Source organism: Helianthus annuus, chromosome 7 (genome assembly GCF_002127325.2).
Source record: "Helianthus annuus cultivar XRQ/B chromosome 7, HanXRQr2.0-SUNRISE, whole genome shotgun sequence".
Taxonomy (NCBI): Eukaryota; Viridiplantae; Streptophyta; class Magnoliopsida; order Asterales; family Asteraceae; genus Helianthus; species Helianthus annuus.
The window spans coordinates 123,654,929-123,674,575 of record NC_035439.2 but is presented as its reverse complement, the minus strand read 5'-3'; the positions used below and the strand labels follow the sequence as shown (position 1 = coordinate 123,674,575).

Below are 19,647 nucleotides of genomic sequence, written 5' to 3'. Positions count from 1 at the left end.
TAACGACATAATTCACTTATTTTTGTTGATGTTTTAGATTCCCCTTTATCGATGTGAAGATTTTGAATGATTTTTATGTTAGATTCGAACCCACGGTTGTTCAAGTTGTTTGAATTAGGTATTGTTATTTTTTTAGCTAAAGTTGAAGTTGTTTGAGTTAGCTAAGCCTGTTTTATTTATCCATAATGTCGTTTACCATCTCTTATAATGTTATTTTTTTTATTTCAGTTCTTTGGTTTATAATCAATTGCTCTTTGTGAATTGATATATTAGTTGTCTTATCAAATTAATATTAAAAATACATTACATGAAACCCGTCATGCAACATGCATTAAAAAACGTATACACCCACGGCAACGTGCGGGTTTCCCACTAGTGTGTGTGTGTGTGTGTGTGTATAGGGATGAGTTAAAATGAGAACCACATTGAGTTGTGAGAACCGTGATAACTAGGTCATCCAAAAGGTTTTTCTGATTTTTTTTTTCTCAAAAGTCATAAAAAATCACTTGTTTCAGCAAAAAAAAAAAAAAAAAAAAAATTAAAAAAATGTTGCATACCCACACTTACATGAGGCCTAAAACAAATATTTATCTTCGTACAAAATTTACACCAGCGCATAAAAAAAACTTCCATCAGTCAAAACTACCGACTCGACAATTTTTTTTTTATTTTTTTTACAAATGTGTTTATAATATTTTCATCTACGTTTGTGCAAAAAAATTTTGACCCAACTCAATCGGAAAGAAAAAGTTCTCACGGTTCTCACACACACACATATATATAGGGAAAGGATAATAAGAAACCCTTATTAGTTCAAAAAAAAAAACTCAACCTCTATTATCCATCTAGAAATCCTATCATTGAGATTGTATGTTACAAAAAGTTACTTTTTAGAAACATGTTACAGACTGACAAAAGTACGTGTAATAACTTTTTGTTTTTTTTACTTTTCTGTCTGACACACTGACTTGTAACACGTTTTTCTGTTACACTAATATTTTTTCTAGAAAACATGTAACATATAATATAATATAATATATTTCATATTGTTAAAAAGTATATTTAAAATTTTGTGATAAAATTTAAGTATTTGACAATTAATGCCCATACGAGAAATGATAGTGTTGATGGTTAAATCAACTTTGGTCATTGTATTAAAAAAAGCATGAAAATGAAAAGCCCTAGATGCAGCATATCTTATACCCAGTGGTTTCAAAAACTAGAAGTTGAGATAAACACAGCAAATAAGTTGTTACAAGGGCTCCAAAATACCATTACAAAGTCTCCAAACATGCTTCAACTAGAAAACAACACATACTGGAAACAAAGTGAAGCACTTCTTAATTCAAACTCAAAATTCAGAAGCCAACATTGACGAAGAAAATGCTATATATCAAGTTCATCTAGCGCGTTGGCAGGCCTCAACCGAATGTAGCTATCAGGAAGCCTTTGTAAATGCTCATGAACTTGGCTACAAATGCTGCAAATATCAACCACCTTGTTTCAGTGACTTAACAGTACCCAAAAAAATAAAAATAAAAAATCATAAAATCATATGAAGAAAAAATCCTCTTTTTCTTCAAAAAAAAATTGCAACACTTCCTTTTCCAAGCATGTTAAATATTTAAGTTACATATTTTGCCCTTGTATTCATAACAAAGACCGAGGGTTGACTAACGACTGACTTCAATAAAGGCATCTTAGGTATTTGTTAAAGAAGTAAAGCAACTATTGTGTACTATCTAAACAAACCAATTGTTGCAATTGCAATTTCCATATGCAAGGAGTATTATGTGTTGTCTAAGAAATTTCAAAAGGCAAACTGCATGTCTCATTGAGGGAAGATAAAAGATAAAACCTTGATTGATGCACAACTCAAAACAAATGCATACATTTTAATAGCAACGGATGTAAAATAATATGAAAATTAAATGAGTGCAAAAAGGTACCTTCAATGTGAAAAATAGCCTTCTGTCCAAGACGCATCCTATGTTCCTGATATAATAACAAACAAAATATATCGACATTAGATGAACTATTTACCACTTTTGTCCCATTACCATATAACTTCTACATATAGTTTTAAAAAAAGCGTCATTTTGTCAAATGGCAAACGTAGCCTTCCAAAAGATGTAATTTCTATATGTAAATTTAGAAAAGTATTTACGATTAGCATAAGTATCCTTCAATGAAAGTGCACTAATTTTAACGTTATTTTACTAATTTCGTGAAAATAATGTTAAAAGAGGGGGATGGTTAATCATGCATCATGTGGTGGCGTTGATAGCCGAAAGACAAGGGAGTACATGCACTAATTGGCCTTTGTCTTAATTGCCGAGTGTTATGTGCCTTATGTCCAAGGCTTGATGCAAAACTATCATCGAGCCGGGGGTCTCACTGGAAGCAGCCTCTCTATTCCTATGGGGTAGAGGTAAGGATGTCTACATCTTACCCTCCTCAGACCCTACCTTAGCTTTGCTATTGGTGGAATTTACTGAGTATGATGATGATGATGATGATGATGATAAGTATCCTTCAATGAAGACAAGATAAAGAAGAATTTGTGGACCTAAAAGGGTATATAGGTAATTTAGCATAGAACTTCTAAGAAAAGGAGTATCAGCTGAGACTTACATAATATGCAGCCCAATGACAGACCTCATGCTTCAATTCAAAATCCAGTTTCTTCAGCAATTCATAAAGCAGCCTCTGAATCAATAAAAAGACTTTCAAGCTTCAATCACAACTTGTTCAAAAGATTTTTAAAAAAGTAATTTAGTAATAAAAAAATTATAACCTTTAATATAATTTCAGGAGGGATACAATTAACAAGTAACTCATACAACTTTCCTCGAACCTGGAACAACCTGTATAATAAAGAATCATATAACATGTAGAGGTATATAACGACAGTGCAACAAAATTAACAAATTTGAAATAAGTTGTAAAAAATGAAAACTGAAAAATAAACCGTTTTGGGCTTTGTTCTTTCATAATGTCAGATGCTATCTCAAATATATATTCTTCCCAGTCCATGGGGGGGATTACTTGATTATTCGTAAAAGGGTACCTGTGTGAGAAAATCTCACGTTAACATTGCTTTCAAACACAACACAAAAAAAAGACAGCCGAAAAGTTCGACGATGATCTTAACTGTTGGACACGACAAGTTTCAAATGACAATATCGCCCTCCTTAAACTCCGACCCGATTTTTCCGCTATTCGAGCAGCAAATCCGGGAGGAAGTTGTAACCCTTCCTTCTTGCCAATAAATTCCACAACCTTCACAATCTGAAACAATAAGAATCCATGAGCATTTCTTATACATGCAACCAACTGTAACTAACTATTTTTCATTTGAGTAAAGTACACAGACAGTCCCTGTGGTTAACCAAAAATTTGGATTAGGTCCCTAGCTATTCAAAAGTATATGGATAGTCCCCGTGGTTTGCACTTTGTAACGCAATTAGTCCTCAACTCTTTTCCAAAATGCCTAGATGGTCCCTGTGGTTTGCACTTAGTTACGCATTTAGTCCCTAATTTGAACCTGTTGAAACCTTTAGATTTGTTAGTTGGGGACTAAATGCGTCACAAAGTGCAAACCCCAGGGACTATCCGTTTACTTTACTCTTTTCATTTACAAAAACTGCAATACTGACCTCATCTTCTTTTGGTGCGTTAATTCGGATGTTAAGACAACGAGACCGCACTGCTTCAGTAACCTTTGATGAGCTGTCACAGCACAGGATCAAACGGCACGATGCACTGTATTTCTCCATTGTTCGTCTCAAAGAATGTTGCGCTTCTCTTGAAAGTTTATCAACCTCATTCAGCACCAATACTGATACAACATTACAACATATATGAACCCTAAAGCCAGTAATACAGGACTAGAAATAGATTATTCACTCTTATCTGGCAGAAAGCGATTTTGAAATATGAATTAGGAATCTTTTTAAGCGAACCTTTGAAACCCTTTTTTCCTTTGGTGTCAATCGGTCTGTTTTTCGCCATCTCTTTGATGATTTCTTGAACAATGTACCGGTCTTGAAAGCCTGCATCACTAGGGTTTAGCTCCACATGGTGTGTGCTTGATAGAGTTGTGAGTTCCAGATCAATAGTTCTACTTCCAGCCTGCAAAAGAACCATACCGAATGTTATAAGTCACGGCATACGAACTTAAAAATTGTTGTAAATGCTTTGGGATGACATTTCAACATTCGTGGTCAAACCTAGCACTTCAGTAGCAAGGATGCTCATAAACCGCCAAAACCGCCTAAACCAAAGAAAGTTGCCCGATTTGAAAGGTTTGTAACGTATACAGTCCGGTTCACCGTTCAGTTTTAACGATTTGACGGTTTTTGGTTTATAACTTGGAACCGGCGGTTTATAAGTTATTTATATATATGATATTCATGAACAAATCTCATCATTTTTCATGACTTAATACAAACATATTCTTTTAAAACCATAATTTATTTTTATCTAAAACCGTTAAACCGTCAAAACCGAACCCTAAAACCCTAAAACTAGCCAGTTCAGTTTGTCTTTTTCCAAAACCATAGTTAGCAATTAGCCCAAAATTTTCATCAAAAGCGGCCAAACTGACCATGAACATCCCTAAATTCCACAGTATTCAAAATTTATAATAATTTTGTTTAAAATTACTTGCATAACAATAACAAGTACAAAATATAATTAGAAAAGAACACACTTACATCAACTTTCCAGTTCTTATTCTCCACTTTCACCTGAAAATTAACCAAATTCAGAAATAAAGAAAATGATATCCCACAAATAAAAAAAAAAAAAAACACCTTTTCAGCACTAGCCCCAAATATCTGTCTGAGAAGCGCCATAATTAGGGTTTTCTTGCCGGAACCCGGTGGTCCATAGAACAATAAGTGTGGGCAATCTTGCTCGGTGACCTAAAACATACATGATGAAAATTGAAAACGTTGTGGATGTGAAACCCTAGCTTTTAGGGGTAAAAAATTGAAATTTCAGAAAGTAAAAAGTACCAATTTCTTGAGATTCTGAGCGACATCTTCGTGTATAATAACCTTGTCTAGGGTTTTCGGTCTGTATTTGTCCACCCACAGCATGTTTCAAGATCAAGGAGAAGGTGTGTGTGTGTGTGTGTGATGGTGAAGAAGTGGCGGGAAAGGGTTGGAATGAGAGAGAATGGGTTGTTCTTGGAGCCATTTTAATGGGCCCTATTATAGAATGGCCCACATGATTCATGTATTGTTAGTTACACCCGTATAATGTCGTACAGGTCGTATAACAAGGCAAATACAGACCTAACTTCTAAGGCCCATGTGGCTTTCTTAATTGTCACATCATTTGTTTATGTGTTAGTCAAACACATCATATGGGTCGTATGATTTGACAAACACCACTTTACATGACTCCTTATGATCATTTACTGTGTATCGTACAACCCATATGATATTATACGGCCTGCGTGGTTGCAAGACATGTCAATGATGTATGGTTAGTGTATCAATGATGTTCCAATAAAGGTCGCCTTCTTAAACTGGACTAGATATAGAAAAAAAAAAGTAGATGTAACATGTGACAGAGAAACACATCCATCCATTTTAACATTCATATAGTAATTTTATCATATTTGACTATTTGAGACATGTAGTTCAAGTGGAGAAAACATGTCTAATAAGAATATATGTCATATGATCAAATTATATGCAAACACATACGACATACACACACGTGTGACCATGTAGTGATATGCTATAGGAGAAATTGGTTTGCAATCTACTTCATTAAACACAAACATATCGTACGAATCATAGATGTTTGGTCATAAACCTTTTCTGGAAGGACAAAACCAACCAACCAACAAGCTCATTTAAGTCTTGTCCAGTAGATTTTTCTAAAATAAAACTAATGCAACTCAAATTCAAGTAAGTTGTCAATAGTTTGGTCTTTGATCAATTGTCCATGCCTAGCGTGCTACAGATGTTGTATGTCTTTCGGCTCAGGTTATAATAGTAACACCAATATTAAACCCAAATTCTAGGTGTGTGAGCTTGGAGCATTAACAAGATTTTGTTAGTTGTTTAGCAATGATGTTAACCCATATTTTTACTTGGAATAATAAACTTTATACATGAATTGCACTTATAAACTACATAGCAAATACCATCCGTTATTTTTAGCATTTCTGTTATCTGAATATTAAAAACACAACCTGCTGTTGCTTCCAAAATTCTCACATGTTAAGGGGGAGTAAAAGCTTTCAAATTCAAAACAAAATCGATTGGTTATGAATATGATTGATTCTAATCTATATACAAGTATCATAATTAATACAAATTCAATGTCATTTTTACGGCTCGCGTAACAATTGTTGCAAACTCATCCTCGTTTGTAGGACACACAATGCATCACCTGGTTTATAACTAGAATTTTCTGAATGTCCCAACTTCCCAGCAATCATGAACATAAATAAAGGTACTTCAAGTTAGTTTGGTAGTCCCGATTTCTCTTTCGATGTGATGATTGAGACGAGTTTAACTCCTGCGAGATAAAACCGACAAATAGTTGCATGATTAAGCCATTTACACGTGTAAACCTTCTTTTATCATTGCAAACATCTATGATTCATACCTCTACCCTTCTAGAGCAGATCATGTCAAAAGATCAAATTACTATTTTACCCCCGTGTTCCTTTCATCCAACTTGAGCCTCTCCATTAATTAGTGCACTTCCACCGTCACCGGATGCAACAGCATCAGATTTGTTGCTGCTTGTTTTCGGCTCATTTTTGCGGGACCCGACATATCTCTTAGTAAACGTACCTTCAGAGGTTTTATCCCCATCACCCTTTGGTGTGTTTACACTTTGCCTAGGTTTACTTTTGTCTGTGGATTTTTGTGGGGTCCCACTGTCCTTTGACCCGCCAGCTGTACCCTGATCTGGAAGCAGTGCTTTTCGGCTTAAGCGAAGTTGTCCCTTCTCATTGATCTGTTAATTACAATTAGAGAAACAAGTCTCATTTTATTGATAAAAAATAAGCTTTGTAAAACTATATACCATCTAAGTTTCGACATATATAATATATTATATTATATATACTACATTATATATTATTATATATATATACTACCATTATTTTTTTTTGTCTTTTGGAATTTTTTTTTTTTTTTTGTATTTTTATACTTTTATCCCTCAACTTTCAGCATTCCTTAACTTTCTAACGACTTTTTAATCGAGTTTTACGTGTTTATTTTTATGTACATGTGGGTATAAATTCAAGTTGATTTACGTTTCGACGTAAATTTTCCTGAAAACGAGTCGGGTCAAATATAATACATCGTGCATATTTTTATGTACGTTCTCAGTTGATTTACGATATAAATTTTTTTCCGAAACGCGCGGGGCAATATTCTAGTTATAAAAATGTGCACATATGTCATCCAATGAGGAAAGAGATTTATACCTCAATGAGTTTTACATCAACAATGTCTCCGACCTTGAAAGCCTGAAACAATATAAAAAAGTGTCATTGATTTGATTGAAAGAATAGAAGGCGAAAACAAAGATGATAACCCTCACATCATCTGGTTTTGACAGCCAATCTGAACTTAACTCACTAACATGACAAAGTCCCTGAAATGGAATTAAAATTTGTATTAATTTTTCGATATATCTAAATAAAAAATAAGTTCATAATTGATACATGGGATAAAAGTTATACCTCTCGGCCTGGTACAATCTCTACAAAAACCCCATACGGAACAACAGATGTGATTTTACAGTTCCTGATAACAGAACAGCGCAAAGTCAAATGTAACACAAGATTTTTTTAAAATGCTACTTTCACATAGAAAGAAAGATACCTATATACATCACCAACAACTGGAACCATTGTCAAGTTACTAATAATAACTTTAGTCTTTTCTAAGCTAGCCAAATCTCTGGCAGTTATTTTGACCTGAAAAGTCATTGACACGTGTGAGACTACAAGAACAAAAGAGCATAAAGAAGCTGATATATTTAGCTTACTGTTCCGTTATCTTGAGTGTCAATAGATTCCACACCAGTCTCTTCAATAATACTCTTGACCTTTTTACCCCCAGAACCGATAATAAGGTTCACTTTCTCAGGTTTAACCTACAACAACAACAATGGTTAAAATAAAAGGAGAAATGTCAGACAACAAAGGGGAATGAGAGACGACAACTAACCTTCATAACAAGTATAAGTGGAGCATACTTCGAAAGCTTCTTTGAGGGAGGAGGTGAGCATTTTAACATCTCAGCTGAAAAAATAAAATGCGTCTCACGAAACCAAGTAAAATATGTATAAATATTTAAAAGTATGTTGATATAATGTGTTTGAAATATACCAAGAATACGCTTTCGACCTTCCTTAGCTTGCAGCAAAGCCTGCTTCATTGTTGACAAAGTAATTCCACCTACCTATAATGTAAAAAGGTATGTTGTTCAGATATAAAACCACAAATACTCACCAGATTAGATTACTTGACGATCAAGAAAACACAGAAGGGAAATATAAATACCTTTATATCCATTTGAAATGCTGTTACTCCATCATCATTCCCAGCAACCTGCATCGTTAAAGTTTCAGTAATTTAATCAACTATATCCTTCCTTTATTTTATTTTGAGTAAAATGCCATTTTCGTCCCTGAGGTTTGGCTAGTTTTGCAACTTTCGCCCAAAGGTTTGTTATCCAAAAGGTTTAAAATCTTGCCATTTTCATCCGGCTCGTTAACTCCGTCTATTTTTCTCTGTTAAGTCAGGGGTATTTCCATCTTTTTGTTAACTTACAAGGCAATTCGGTCTTTTTCACTTTATGTAAAAAGACCGAATACTCCTGAAAAAGACCGAATTGCCCTTTAAGTTAACAAAATAGAGAAAATATACCCCTGACTTAACGGAGAAAAATGGATGGAGTTAAGGAGCCAGATGAAAATGGCAAGATTTCAAACCTTTTGGATCCAGATGTGGAAAAACAAACCTTTGGACGAAAGTCGCAAAACTGGCCAAACCTCAGGGACGAAAATGGCATTTTACTCTTTTATTTTTGTTGATAAAACTATTGTTCCAAAACATGATATATGTAAAAAACCATTGTTTAGAAGGAACCGATTAGCTTTTTAAAAGTATATTTCATTTACCTTGAAGTCCATATCTCCAGAAGCATCCTCAGAACCGGTGATGTCAGATAGTATAAGTGGTGTCCCATCTCCCCCAAATTCCTCTGTGTCTAGAACCATACCCATTGCTATGCCCGCAATAGAACTCTTTAATGGTACACCAGCGTCTTGTAATGCAAGGCATCCGCCGCAAACTGATGCCATGCTGTCACATCATCATACAGAAAAAGATGGAAGTATACATGTCAAAGAATGTCAAAGTATTTCCTATAAGGCTATAGTATATTTAAAACCTGTCGCACCTTGAAGATCCATTACTTTCGGTTATGGTGCTCTCAACACGTATGGTATACGGAAAATCGTCTTCAGAAGGCAAAATGGGTTCTAGGGCTCGTTCTGCAAGTGTCCCGTGACCAATTTCTCTTCTACTTGGTGCTCCAATTCGTCCAGCTTCCCCAACACATGATGGCGGGAATGAATACTGTATAATCGACAAAAGATAGTTATGTAAATCTAAGAAATCACAACCAGACAGTGGCCAGATTTCTTATTAGCAAAGCGATTAGAAAATAACAACCGTTAACAATTTCAACTATGGTCACACCTGAAGATAGAATCTTTTTACGTCTTCTACGCCCACAAGGTTGTCGATTCTTTGTGCCATTTGTTTATCACCAAGGGTAACCACTGCCAACGCCTGTAACACAAGACAATATAATTACTCAAAAGGTGTCAAATAACCTACAGTATTCTTTGATACCTGAGGTCAGAGATATCTATTTGTAATAATTCAAAATTGTTTAAATACAAACCTGTGTTTCCCCACGCGTGAAAAGGGCACTCCCGTGTGCTCTAGGAAGTAGCCCACATTCTGCATCAATAACGCGTATCTCCTCTGAAGTTCTACCATCACTTCTTTTCCCTCCCTTTATGAAGAATACGTTTTAATTAAGATCAAAACTAAGAAAATGACTAGCACATCTGTGTTTCAGTCAATTTCGTAATAGCAAGTGATTGAATGCATACCTTCACTATTCGGTTTCGCAGGTATTTGGAACTAACACTTTTGAACACCAATTTCACATCTACCTCTGAGTAAAACTACATGCGAAAAGAGAAAAAATAATATATCATCAAGGTTATAAACTAGCAAAAAGAGGCGCAGACAGACTAACTGCAACCTAAGCAGCTATGCAGTTAATGTGGTAAAATATCGGATATTGGTCAAGGACAAATATTTGAGATATAGGTTATCTCGGTGAGCTATCGGTGGGATATCGGTAATTTTAATATCATGCAGAATTATACATACATATATATATGTGTGTGTATATATATAGAAAAAGTGTAATGTACAATTAAGGTTTATCGTACACTCGTACGATATTGTGAAATCGCATGTTATAGAAAAGCATGTTGGAAATCGCATATTGGTATTTTTGATGAAATCGCATGTTGGTATATAAAGCAATTTCGCATGTTGGTTTTTCAGCACAAATCGCATGTTCAAGAGTGAATTCGCACCAGATCGTACGACTGAGATGATCGCGTACATATTATACGATAAGAGCAATTGTACGTTAACCTAACCCTATATATATATATAGCAATTTAACACTAATAATTCAGTGATATATCGGTCAATATCGCCGATAATATCCGTACCGATATTCTGACCGATACTTTACTAGGAGACCGATACATCACCAATATTAACTGCATAGCTAAGCAGTTAATGCGGTAAAAAAACGGATATCGGTAATCGCGGTGGGATATTGGTAATTTTAATATCATACTGAATTTATATATATAACAATTTAACATTAACAATTCAGTACTCTCCTACCATTAACAAATTAACCTTTCGCAACTTGCAAAACACTAAAAATTGTAGCAAGTAGGAACTGATTAAGACTTTAAACATTAACAATTAACAATTAAACCTTAAAACACTAATAGCAACAATAAGAAGAAAGACGAATGCTAGAACCAAGAAGAAAGGTACTGATATTGTGAAAATCTGATAGAGCCGGATTCGAGATCGGCGGTCTCCCAATTATAAAAGCAATGAACGGAAGTAAATAAAAACAAAATATAAGTTTGCTGCAATTTTTCTTGTTCTATTCCATAATGCAAAGATCAATTTAAATACATGAAATAATGGAAACATGTGACTGGAAATGTGGAAATAAAGTGAACGTGGACATAATGGAAATAAACTACTGAAGCTAAACATGGAGATAAGGGAAACGTGCTTAACTAATCTATAATGCATGCATGATTTTAGGAACTAAGTGTAGACTTCTTCACACCAACTGATCGACGCATCGGGTTTCACGGAGGATCCGTATCAAAATCGGTGATATATCGGTCAATATCACCGATAATATCGGCATCGATATTTTGCGCCGATATCTCACCAGGGGACCAATAACTGTATCGTGATAATAACTACATAGGCTACAACGACCGTACCCAATAAATCCCACAAATAGCAAAGCTATTGGTAGGGAGGTGCAGTCTAACTAAATTATAAATAAAAAATAAATAAATTGTTTCTGGACTTTCAGTAATGTGAGTACAGCCCTTCATAGCTATATGAAATATGCATGATTAAGAAAGGGGGGATAATGATACCGTGGGAGTCGGTTTTTTAAATACCGGCTTTATTTGGACATCGCCTTCATCATATTCACCATCAACAACAACTTCTTCCTCTTCATCTTCATCCTCCAACATGTCTGGAGTTATTTCAGCACCGACACAACTTTCACTTTTGCTGACGTAACCCTCCTCGGTAAGTATACTTAGAACTTTTTCCTCTAATAAAGAGAGTGCTTTTCTTCTTGGTACTTTGTTTTTTATTTGTAGAACATCAACTAACTCATCACCAGCAATTTCCTGCATAGGGTAATAAATTCACTAAATCAGATTAAAACAACATAAACATATTAAAAAAGATGTAAAGAGGCACGTACTTCTACATGCTTATACAGCTCAGGTGGCGGTAACTTGATCGAATCAAGCATTTTCGGTTTCCCGCAAATTTTTACCAAATTGTCCACCTCTTTGCATATGGCTCTTACAGCATCCTGATGCATAGAAGAAAATAAACTTTTTAACAATCGGATACAGGTACACGACTACACGAATAGGCGTAAAAAACAATCTCAACCCCTGAATAATTCCTTGTCTATATCTAATTCCAATTCTTGGTTTATCTAACCTTACTTAATTAACTAATAGAAAACGTAATAGTTATCTAGCTATGCAGTCAATATCGGTGATATATCACCGATATATCGGTTATCAGTCCCCATGTAAAATATTGGTAAGAAATAATACGGTACCGACATTATTGGCGATATTTGACCAATATTGAATCAATATTTCACCAGTATTGGACCGATACTTGACCGCTATATCACCGATTTTCCCAATATCAGTACCTTTCTTCTTAGTTCTACCATTCATCTTTCTTCTTATTGATGCTAATAGTGTTTTAAGTCTTGATTGTTAATTGTTAGTGTTTTAAGTCTTAATCAGTTCCTACTTGCTACAATTGTTAGTGTTTTGCAAGTTGCAAAAGGTTAATTTGTTAATGGTAGCAGAGTATACTGAATTGTTACTGTTAAATTACTATATATAGATATATAAATTCTGAATGATATTAGAATTACCGATATCCCACCGCGATAACTTGTATCTCAAATATCGGTCCTTGACCGATATCCGATTTTATACCCACATTAACTGCTTAGCTTTCAAGAACAAGCATAAAAATCCAATAGTATTAAAAGTAAACTCCAACACAATTAAATAACAACCTGGCCAACTTCTATCGCTTCAAGCAACTTCTCTTCAGGAAGAAAGTCACAGTACCCCTAAATAAACAAGTCCATAAACACAAAACACGCGTGTCAGAATGAGTAAGTAATAAACTCACTATGCGCTTAAAGTCTTAAACTATCAAAAAGTGCAGGAAATTTAAATGACAACACTAGTTTAGTTAGCGGACTAAACCATCACCAGGCATGTGATAACGATGTATACGTAGTGTAATGACAATAAGAGAAGAGTGGTTACAACCTCTATCATTAATATCCCGGTTTCTGAGCCTGCTAACAACAAATCCAGTTTTGAATCTTCCATTTCCATGGTTGTTGGGTTCACAACAAACTTATCACCAATTAAACCAATTCTAACTCCTGCTACAGTGTTTGTATTTGGCACTTCGGAAAGAGCTCTGTTCGGTACACAATGTGGCAATAACTGTAATTAGGTAGCTGAAATCAAAATAACCTATGATACCATCAAAAAGCAAAAAAAAAAAAAAAAAAAAAAAAAAACGGTTTATTTGTTATTAAATCTTACACTGCAATTCCAGCAGCTGTAACTGCCAGAGAATCTGGGGAGTGCAAACCATCGTAACTCAAAACCTGCAAATGAATTGAGTTCCTTACGGATTCTATTAAGGGAGAAAGCCCATAGTTTTTCAGTTTTTCAATGTTTGTTCGATTGTTTTGAATTACCATGTAATAAATTGCATATCTTATCATCCAGTTTTTTTAGAAGAAGACAAGAAGTTTTATAATAGAAAACTAGAAAAGTCAACCAACTAATTCAACATTAGGCTTGAATAAAGGTGTCCAGTGTGAAATAAATATACAACAAAACTTATAACATTTATCTTAGTATTGGTTACAAGACTCCTCAAAGGCGTTTACATGAAAATAAAAAAAGTAAAACGCCATTTTCGTCCTTGAGATTTAGCCAGTTTTGCGATTTTCGTCCAAAGGTTTGTTTTTCCGCATCTGGATCCAAAAAGTTTGAAATCTTGCCATTTTCATCGGCCCGTTAACTCCATCCATTTTTTCTTCGTTAAGTCAGGGGTATTTCCGTCTTTTTTGTTAACTTAAAGGGCAATTGGTCTTTTTCACTTTATGTAAAAAGACCGAATACCCCTGAAAAAGACCGAATTGCCCTTTAAGTTAACATGAAAGACGAAAATACCCCTGACTTAATGGAGAAAAATGGACGGAGTTAAAGAGGCTGGATGAAAAATGACAAGATTTCAAACCTTTTAGACCCAGATGTGGAACAACAAACCTTTGGATGAAAGTCGCAAAACTGGCTAAACCTCAGGGACGAAGGTGGCATTTTACTCAAATAAAAATGAGAAATGCATCAAGAAAAGGTCTAAGTCTCTAAGAAAATAAGAAAAGAGTACATACCCAAGATAGTATTTGAGTTTCATGGTAGAATCCCTTGAGCATGGTTGGTCGCAGTGGCCTATCAATTAGTCTACAAATAAGTACCTGTATTGCATTAATAAATACCATTAAAAAGAATGATACATATCAAGATAGGAGAGTTATACTGTATTAAAGGATATAAGAACAAGCGAATACCTCATGGTCCTTCGTCCTTCCCTCCCGCTTAAAAAATCCTCCACTGGAAAAAAAATGAAAACCAAAACATTTATATGCAGGGTATTTTATATCAACAGTACTGTTAGGCGTTGCTAGTAAACTCGTCAAGTAAAAAAGAAAACAAATATAATACTTGCCTAGTTCTACCAGCTGCTGAAAAACGCTCTTGATAATGTACAGACATTGGAAAAAAGTCAGAAGGTTCGCTTGGAACATCAGACATACAAACTGTCGTGTAGACAATCTGCATACATGACATAACACATTTTTAGAGATATAATTCCAATAGATCGCATAAACTAAGATAACACATTACGATTTTGCGATTATAAAACGTGTATAGCCTATTTTTAGAACGCAAACATAAATGTAACTGTTTCACCAAAACTTACAGTCTCTCCATCTCTTACAACAACAGATCCACTAGCTTGTCTTCCTATTTGACCAGTTTCAACAGTTATCTGTAAAAAAATATTACAGCAATAAGAACAAGAGGTGCTTCATGCTTGTAAGCTTTACATCCATTGTTGTTAACATGTTTGTATTGTTCATGAAAAAAAAAAGTCAATACATAAATACTGCACAAACTAAAATGGCAACAATCTAGTAATCTAGAAAATTATGCAGGAAGCAAAAGCATGAGTAACAGATAGCCAATGTTTTGTAATCTCAATGTGTGAATTCCCATTCTTCTAGATACTGCTACAAATTCATCTAATCTATATCCATGTATATATCTATCTATACTTCTATACTACCTAAGGCTGTCTATTGGCGCCCTTGTACACGTAGGAGCGGCGGGGGGCTAAACACCGCGCCCGGGCGCCAAGAGCACCCCCGCCATTCCAATAACGGGTGTTAGGCACATGTGGTCCACCATATACCACATTTCCACCAATCACAACCACATACATATTTATTTATTTTTCTTTTATTTAATTTATTAGTTAACCCGCAACACCGAATTATCGGATAGTTATTGGCTTATTGCCCCCTCTGTCTACGTGGCACTAAGGTGGCAACACTTTTTGCTAGTTATTTGAGTGGATAGTTATTCCACAACACATAGCCTAATAAACAACTAAAACCAGAGGACACCTGGCATCTTTCTAGGGCCTTATTAGTTTTCCTGCATCTCTTATACAATTTAATTACGGATGCTTAGTATTTAATTATTGAGAGTTGCCATACATTAACCAACTTTTAGTTCTTAATTTTTATACGTAGCTAGATATTTATATTTGCAATATAATTTAACTATGCTAAAAGGAAACTTAAAAGGAATAAGTACACTTTAATCATTCTAGCATTTATCAATTACATATACTTAGTTAAAAAAATGTTTTAAAAACTAACTTAACAGATTTATATGAACTTGTCACGTCAAAATTCAATTTTTAATAGCATATCTTGACGACCATATGTGTTAACAGACTACATTATATTTTATTCAACAACACAAGGTGTTGAAAACCTAACTTTTTGTTACTAAGCATATAACATTACGTTTATTACATACTCGTGTAATAGTCCGAATTCTAACCCTAGTTTTGCAATAAACTATTACAATTTCATTTCTAAAATCAACACCTAACATTACATTAAACTACCACAATTTCATCTCAAACAATATTCAAAACCCTATCAATTCAAATTAAAACAATAACTGAAATAACTGACTTACAAATCTATCTCCGACTGGAATCTTGACCGTATGGAGGTTAGGAAAAAACGGCTTAGCTTCTTTCTCAGAACCAGTGACGTCATCACGATTTAGAGCCCTAATTGTGAAGCGATTTGCGGTTAATCTTCTCGGTGAAAGAAAAGTGCAAATAGAAGGTGTGGAATGAGGTTTTGTAAGGCGGAAGTAGGGTTTGTGGTGTCTGGTGGCTGTTGGATGTGTGAAGTGAGTATACGGTCCGCCATGGAAGCTGGTGGTTGCAAGCATTTGGATAAATGAGGATGAGTGACGTCAGTGGTGGTGGGAGGAAGACGATGGCGGACTCTTATCCGTTGTTGTGGCGCGCGGTAATTGCAGATGGGTTACTCCACCGGCGTCTTCTTGACCCTTTTTCTTTGGGCTTTTCATCGTGGGCTTTAATCAGTTATTTACAGAGGTGTTAAAAACCGGTACTAGTTTTCAATCCAGCCCGATCCCAAAAAACAGTTTGGGCCCCAGCCTGACCCGGCAGTTTGGCATATGTTTGGGGGGGGGGGGGGGGGGGGGGGGGGCTAATTATCTTGGATTGTTGGGCTTTAAAACGTTGTAGTGGTTCTAAATCTCCTATTTGTAACTTTGTTTGTTTGTTGTCTTCGAAAATTACTAATTTAATACTAAAATATTAGTTAAAGCAACTACGTAAGTGTATTGGGACGGCATTCAATTAGATGCATTCTTTTTGTTTGCTCAAAATCGATCCCACACATATATTTAAGCTTCTCTGACTCACGTCATTACACTACTCATGCCCAAGCCCTTTGTGCCACGTTTTGGCGTCTTTTTTTCCGTCGGAAAAAGGTGAGGTGACAAGGGGCATGACTCCACTACGTATAGTCAGATAACTCGTGTTTATCACATGGGCAATTTTAATATAATTTTGTAAAAAAACATGAATTATATATAACTTTGTAATTTGTAAAAAGACATGAGTTATGTTAATGGGCTTAATGATGCACCCAAAGTAGTAAAATTTTTAACTCACACCATTAATTTCTTCAAAAATCGGGATCCATACCATTAAACATGCACCCAAACCCTAAATCACTCATAAACAATCAAGTAATTCCACACACAAATATAAATCAAGTATAGGGTTTATCGAGTTAAGCTAGCATGAGATTGGAATGTGTGTTTTGCATCCATATCATAGAGGTGAAGTGATTGTGTCTTCGTGTTTAGTTGTTCATGATGTTGACTAAGTTATGAACTTATGATGGTAGTGGTCAACTAAACATGTCTTCGACCCGATGTACCAAATGGTAGAGAAGATGCACTCAACCAACTAACTAAGGCTTCAAATCATATGGAACAAATGTGATGGTAGCGTATGTGTTAGAGTTTCAGTGTTATTCTTTTTCCAGATCCATCAACCTTCGTAACATCAATAAGGTTACTCTCATCGACGGTTTTATCATGTTGCATTCATTTACTTTTATTCGAAAGCAAGTTGTTGAGTCGAGTCAACATCTCCGGAATAGAAAATAAGATAACCTAAAGATGGACCGACGGGTGGCTGGTGGCATATGGATTAGTCATAACTCATAGATGAGTTGGATACGGTATGACCATTATGCAAAGCAAAGTGAATCATGTGAAAGAGAGACATGTATGCATGTATATGACTATATGTTATTATCAATTTGCAACTTACTTTCTCTCACGAGCTCCTTGTTCTCTATCTTTTTCACTCACACAAACATATTAGATTAATGCGTAAGAAAGCAAGGTTCATGTGCATAGTCATCTTAGTTCTTATGCAAGTATATTTTTAATATCATAATATGCTTTATAGAAAAGTCAAACGGAATACCACATGGAAGAACCTTTTTTTTTCATTTTTGAAGAATGAGTTGTATCCATTCTATTTTTTATTTGTGATTCGATTTATATTAACCTCCCATTTTAATTTTATTTATATTTATATTGGTGTTTCAAAAAGGCAAAATCACACAATGAAACTAATACTTTAGAAGGTTTTTTGTAAGAAAAAGTAAAAGATGTTTATAAATTTTGTAGGCCAATAATTACATATTGACATATTCGAATATATTATACGGATTATACCATAGATGGGGTCATATTTTAACTTTTTGTATTAATTTAAAATAAAAGTGCGGATTTAATATTGAGTGTTTATAGTGTGCAGTGTGTTTGATACTTAAACACCAACAAATTACAAATATAAATGTATATATCTATGTTTAAATAGATAATTTAATTCAATCCTACTTTGGGTTGACATATATGTTTTCTATCTGTTGGGCGGTGTAGTTACAAATACTTTGCAAGTAATATAATTAAGAAAACTTAATTATGAATCAATGTCAATACTAATCATGTATTTATTAAGAAAGCTCATTAAAGAACATCATATTTTTGTATAAAGCAGTTCAATGAATATTGTAAATTCGAGTAATGCAATAAATTAGAATTTTTAACATTACACTTTTTTATACGCGACACTTATAACATAAATTGTCTTAAAAACATATATATATATATATATATATATATATATATATATATATATATTACTTCTGTTATACTTTTTTTAATAATTGTATTCATTACATATTCATAAGAGTTAATGTAGCGTTGAAATGTAACACTCAATTACATCTCTGGCTCATTTTAGATCACTCATCAGCTGCATATTGACCAAGCTCGCGAAAGGTGAGAATAATATACATTTTTAGAGCTCATCAATCATACTCCTTTATAGCTAAGGCGGCTCCGGATATAAACCCCTCCGAATCTCCCACTTTCGAGAACCCGAATCTCTATTTGTAGTGGTAATTTTACATTAAAAAATTCTGACTTTTTTTAGAGTAAAATATTAGATTTTTAAGAGTCGAGCCCCCATCAATTTAGATTTTGATAGTCCAGCCTTCACTGAGTTTTCGTTCAAGCTCTAACATTGAAGTTAGTCTCTTGATTAACCAAGCTTCTTGTACAATTATTATATAGGAACTTTGCAAATACATTTTTTTATAAATTACTAATTTATAAACATCAAAACATATTTTATCATACTAACAATAACTTTTATTTTTAATACTAGAATTTACGATCTAACTAAAAAAAGTCAAAAGAGTTGCCATACTTTTCGAGAAAAAGAAAGTGGATTTTGTTCAAGAACATGTTTACAGCCACTTTATAAAAGTTATTTGGTGTGAGCCGCTAATTAAAAGTTACGCTAATTTATTTTCTTTCATTTTTTAATAAAAAGGTCAATAACCAACAAAGATAATCATAACAAAAGTCTTTTACTTATTTTTATTTTTATTTCAATCAAGTCGGTATTTTGTTTCTTTTGACCGATTGTAATCTTTTCTATTTCGTATAGTT

At 34.3% G+C, this 19,647-nt stretch overlaps 2 protein-coding genes across 4 annotated transcripts; both read right to left on the bottom strand.

Moving 5' to 3' along the window:
* Nucleotides 1-1,207: 1,207 nt before the first annotated feature.
* On the bottom strand, nt 1,208-5,194 carry LOC110868430 (replication factor C subunit 3). Of its 2 annotated transcripts, XM_022117588.2 has the most exons (11): nt 5,022-5,193; nt 4,818-4,928; nt 4,719-4,751; nt 3,966-4,134; nt 3,660-3,841; nt 3,155-3,291; nt 2,972-3,070; nt 2,798-2,867; nt 2,635-2,709; nt 1,950-1,995; nt 1,208-1,480 (listed from the first exon to the last, which is right to left on the bottom strand). In XM_022117588.2, the coding sequence occupies exons 1-11, from the start codon at nt 5,103-5,105 to the stop codon at nt 1,422-1,424; spliced, it is 1,065 nt and encodes a 354-aa protein (XP_021973280.1). In that variant the 5' UTR covers nt 5,106-5,193; the 3' UTR covers nt 1,208-1,421. The 2 variants fall into 2 exon arrangements, with proteins under 2 accessions (XP_021973280.1, XP_035831119.1); XM_035975226.1 differs by lacking the exons at nt 1,208-1,480; nt 1,950-1,995 and adding an exon at nt 2,477-2,569 and having other exon boundaries at nt 5,022-5,194.
* A 1,026-nt stretch (nt 5,195-6,220) lies between these two features.
* Nucleotides 6,221-16,657, bottom strand: LOC110868428 (polyribonucleotide nucleotidyltransferase 1, chloroplastic). Of its 2 annotated transcripts, none has more exons than XM_035975225.1 (25): nt 16,264-16,657; nt 14,972-15,040; nt 14,717-14,823; nt 14,559-14,601; nt 14,382-14,465; nt 13,522-13,586; nt 13,237-13,393; nt 12,975-13,031; nt 12,126-12,239; nt 11,809-12,048; nt 10,174-10,248; nt 9,960-10,073; nt 9,752-9,844; nt 9,450-9,628; nt 9,169-9,352; nt 8,549-8,596; nt 8,375-8,447; nt 8,214-8,287; nt 8,032-8,139; nt 7,866-7,960; nt 7,724-7,787; nt 7,582-7,635; nt 7,466-7,507; nt 6,634-6,990; nt 6,221-6,543 (listed from the first exon to the last, which is right to left on the bottom strand). In XM_035975225.1, the coding sequence occupies exons 1-24, from the start codon at nt 16,525-16,527 to the stop codon at nt 6,697-6,699; spliced, it is 2,697 nt and encodes an 898-aa protein (XP_035831118.1). In that variant the 5' UTR covers nt 16,528-16,657; the 3' UTR covers nt 6,221-6,543; nt 6,634-6,696. The 2 variants fall into 2 exon arrangements, with proteins under 2 accessions (XP_035831118.1, XP_021973279.1); XM_022117587.2 differs by having other exon boundaries at nt 11,785-12,048; nt 16,264-16,653.
* Nucleotides 16,658-19,647: the final 2,990 nt, after the last annotated feature.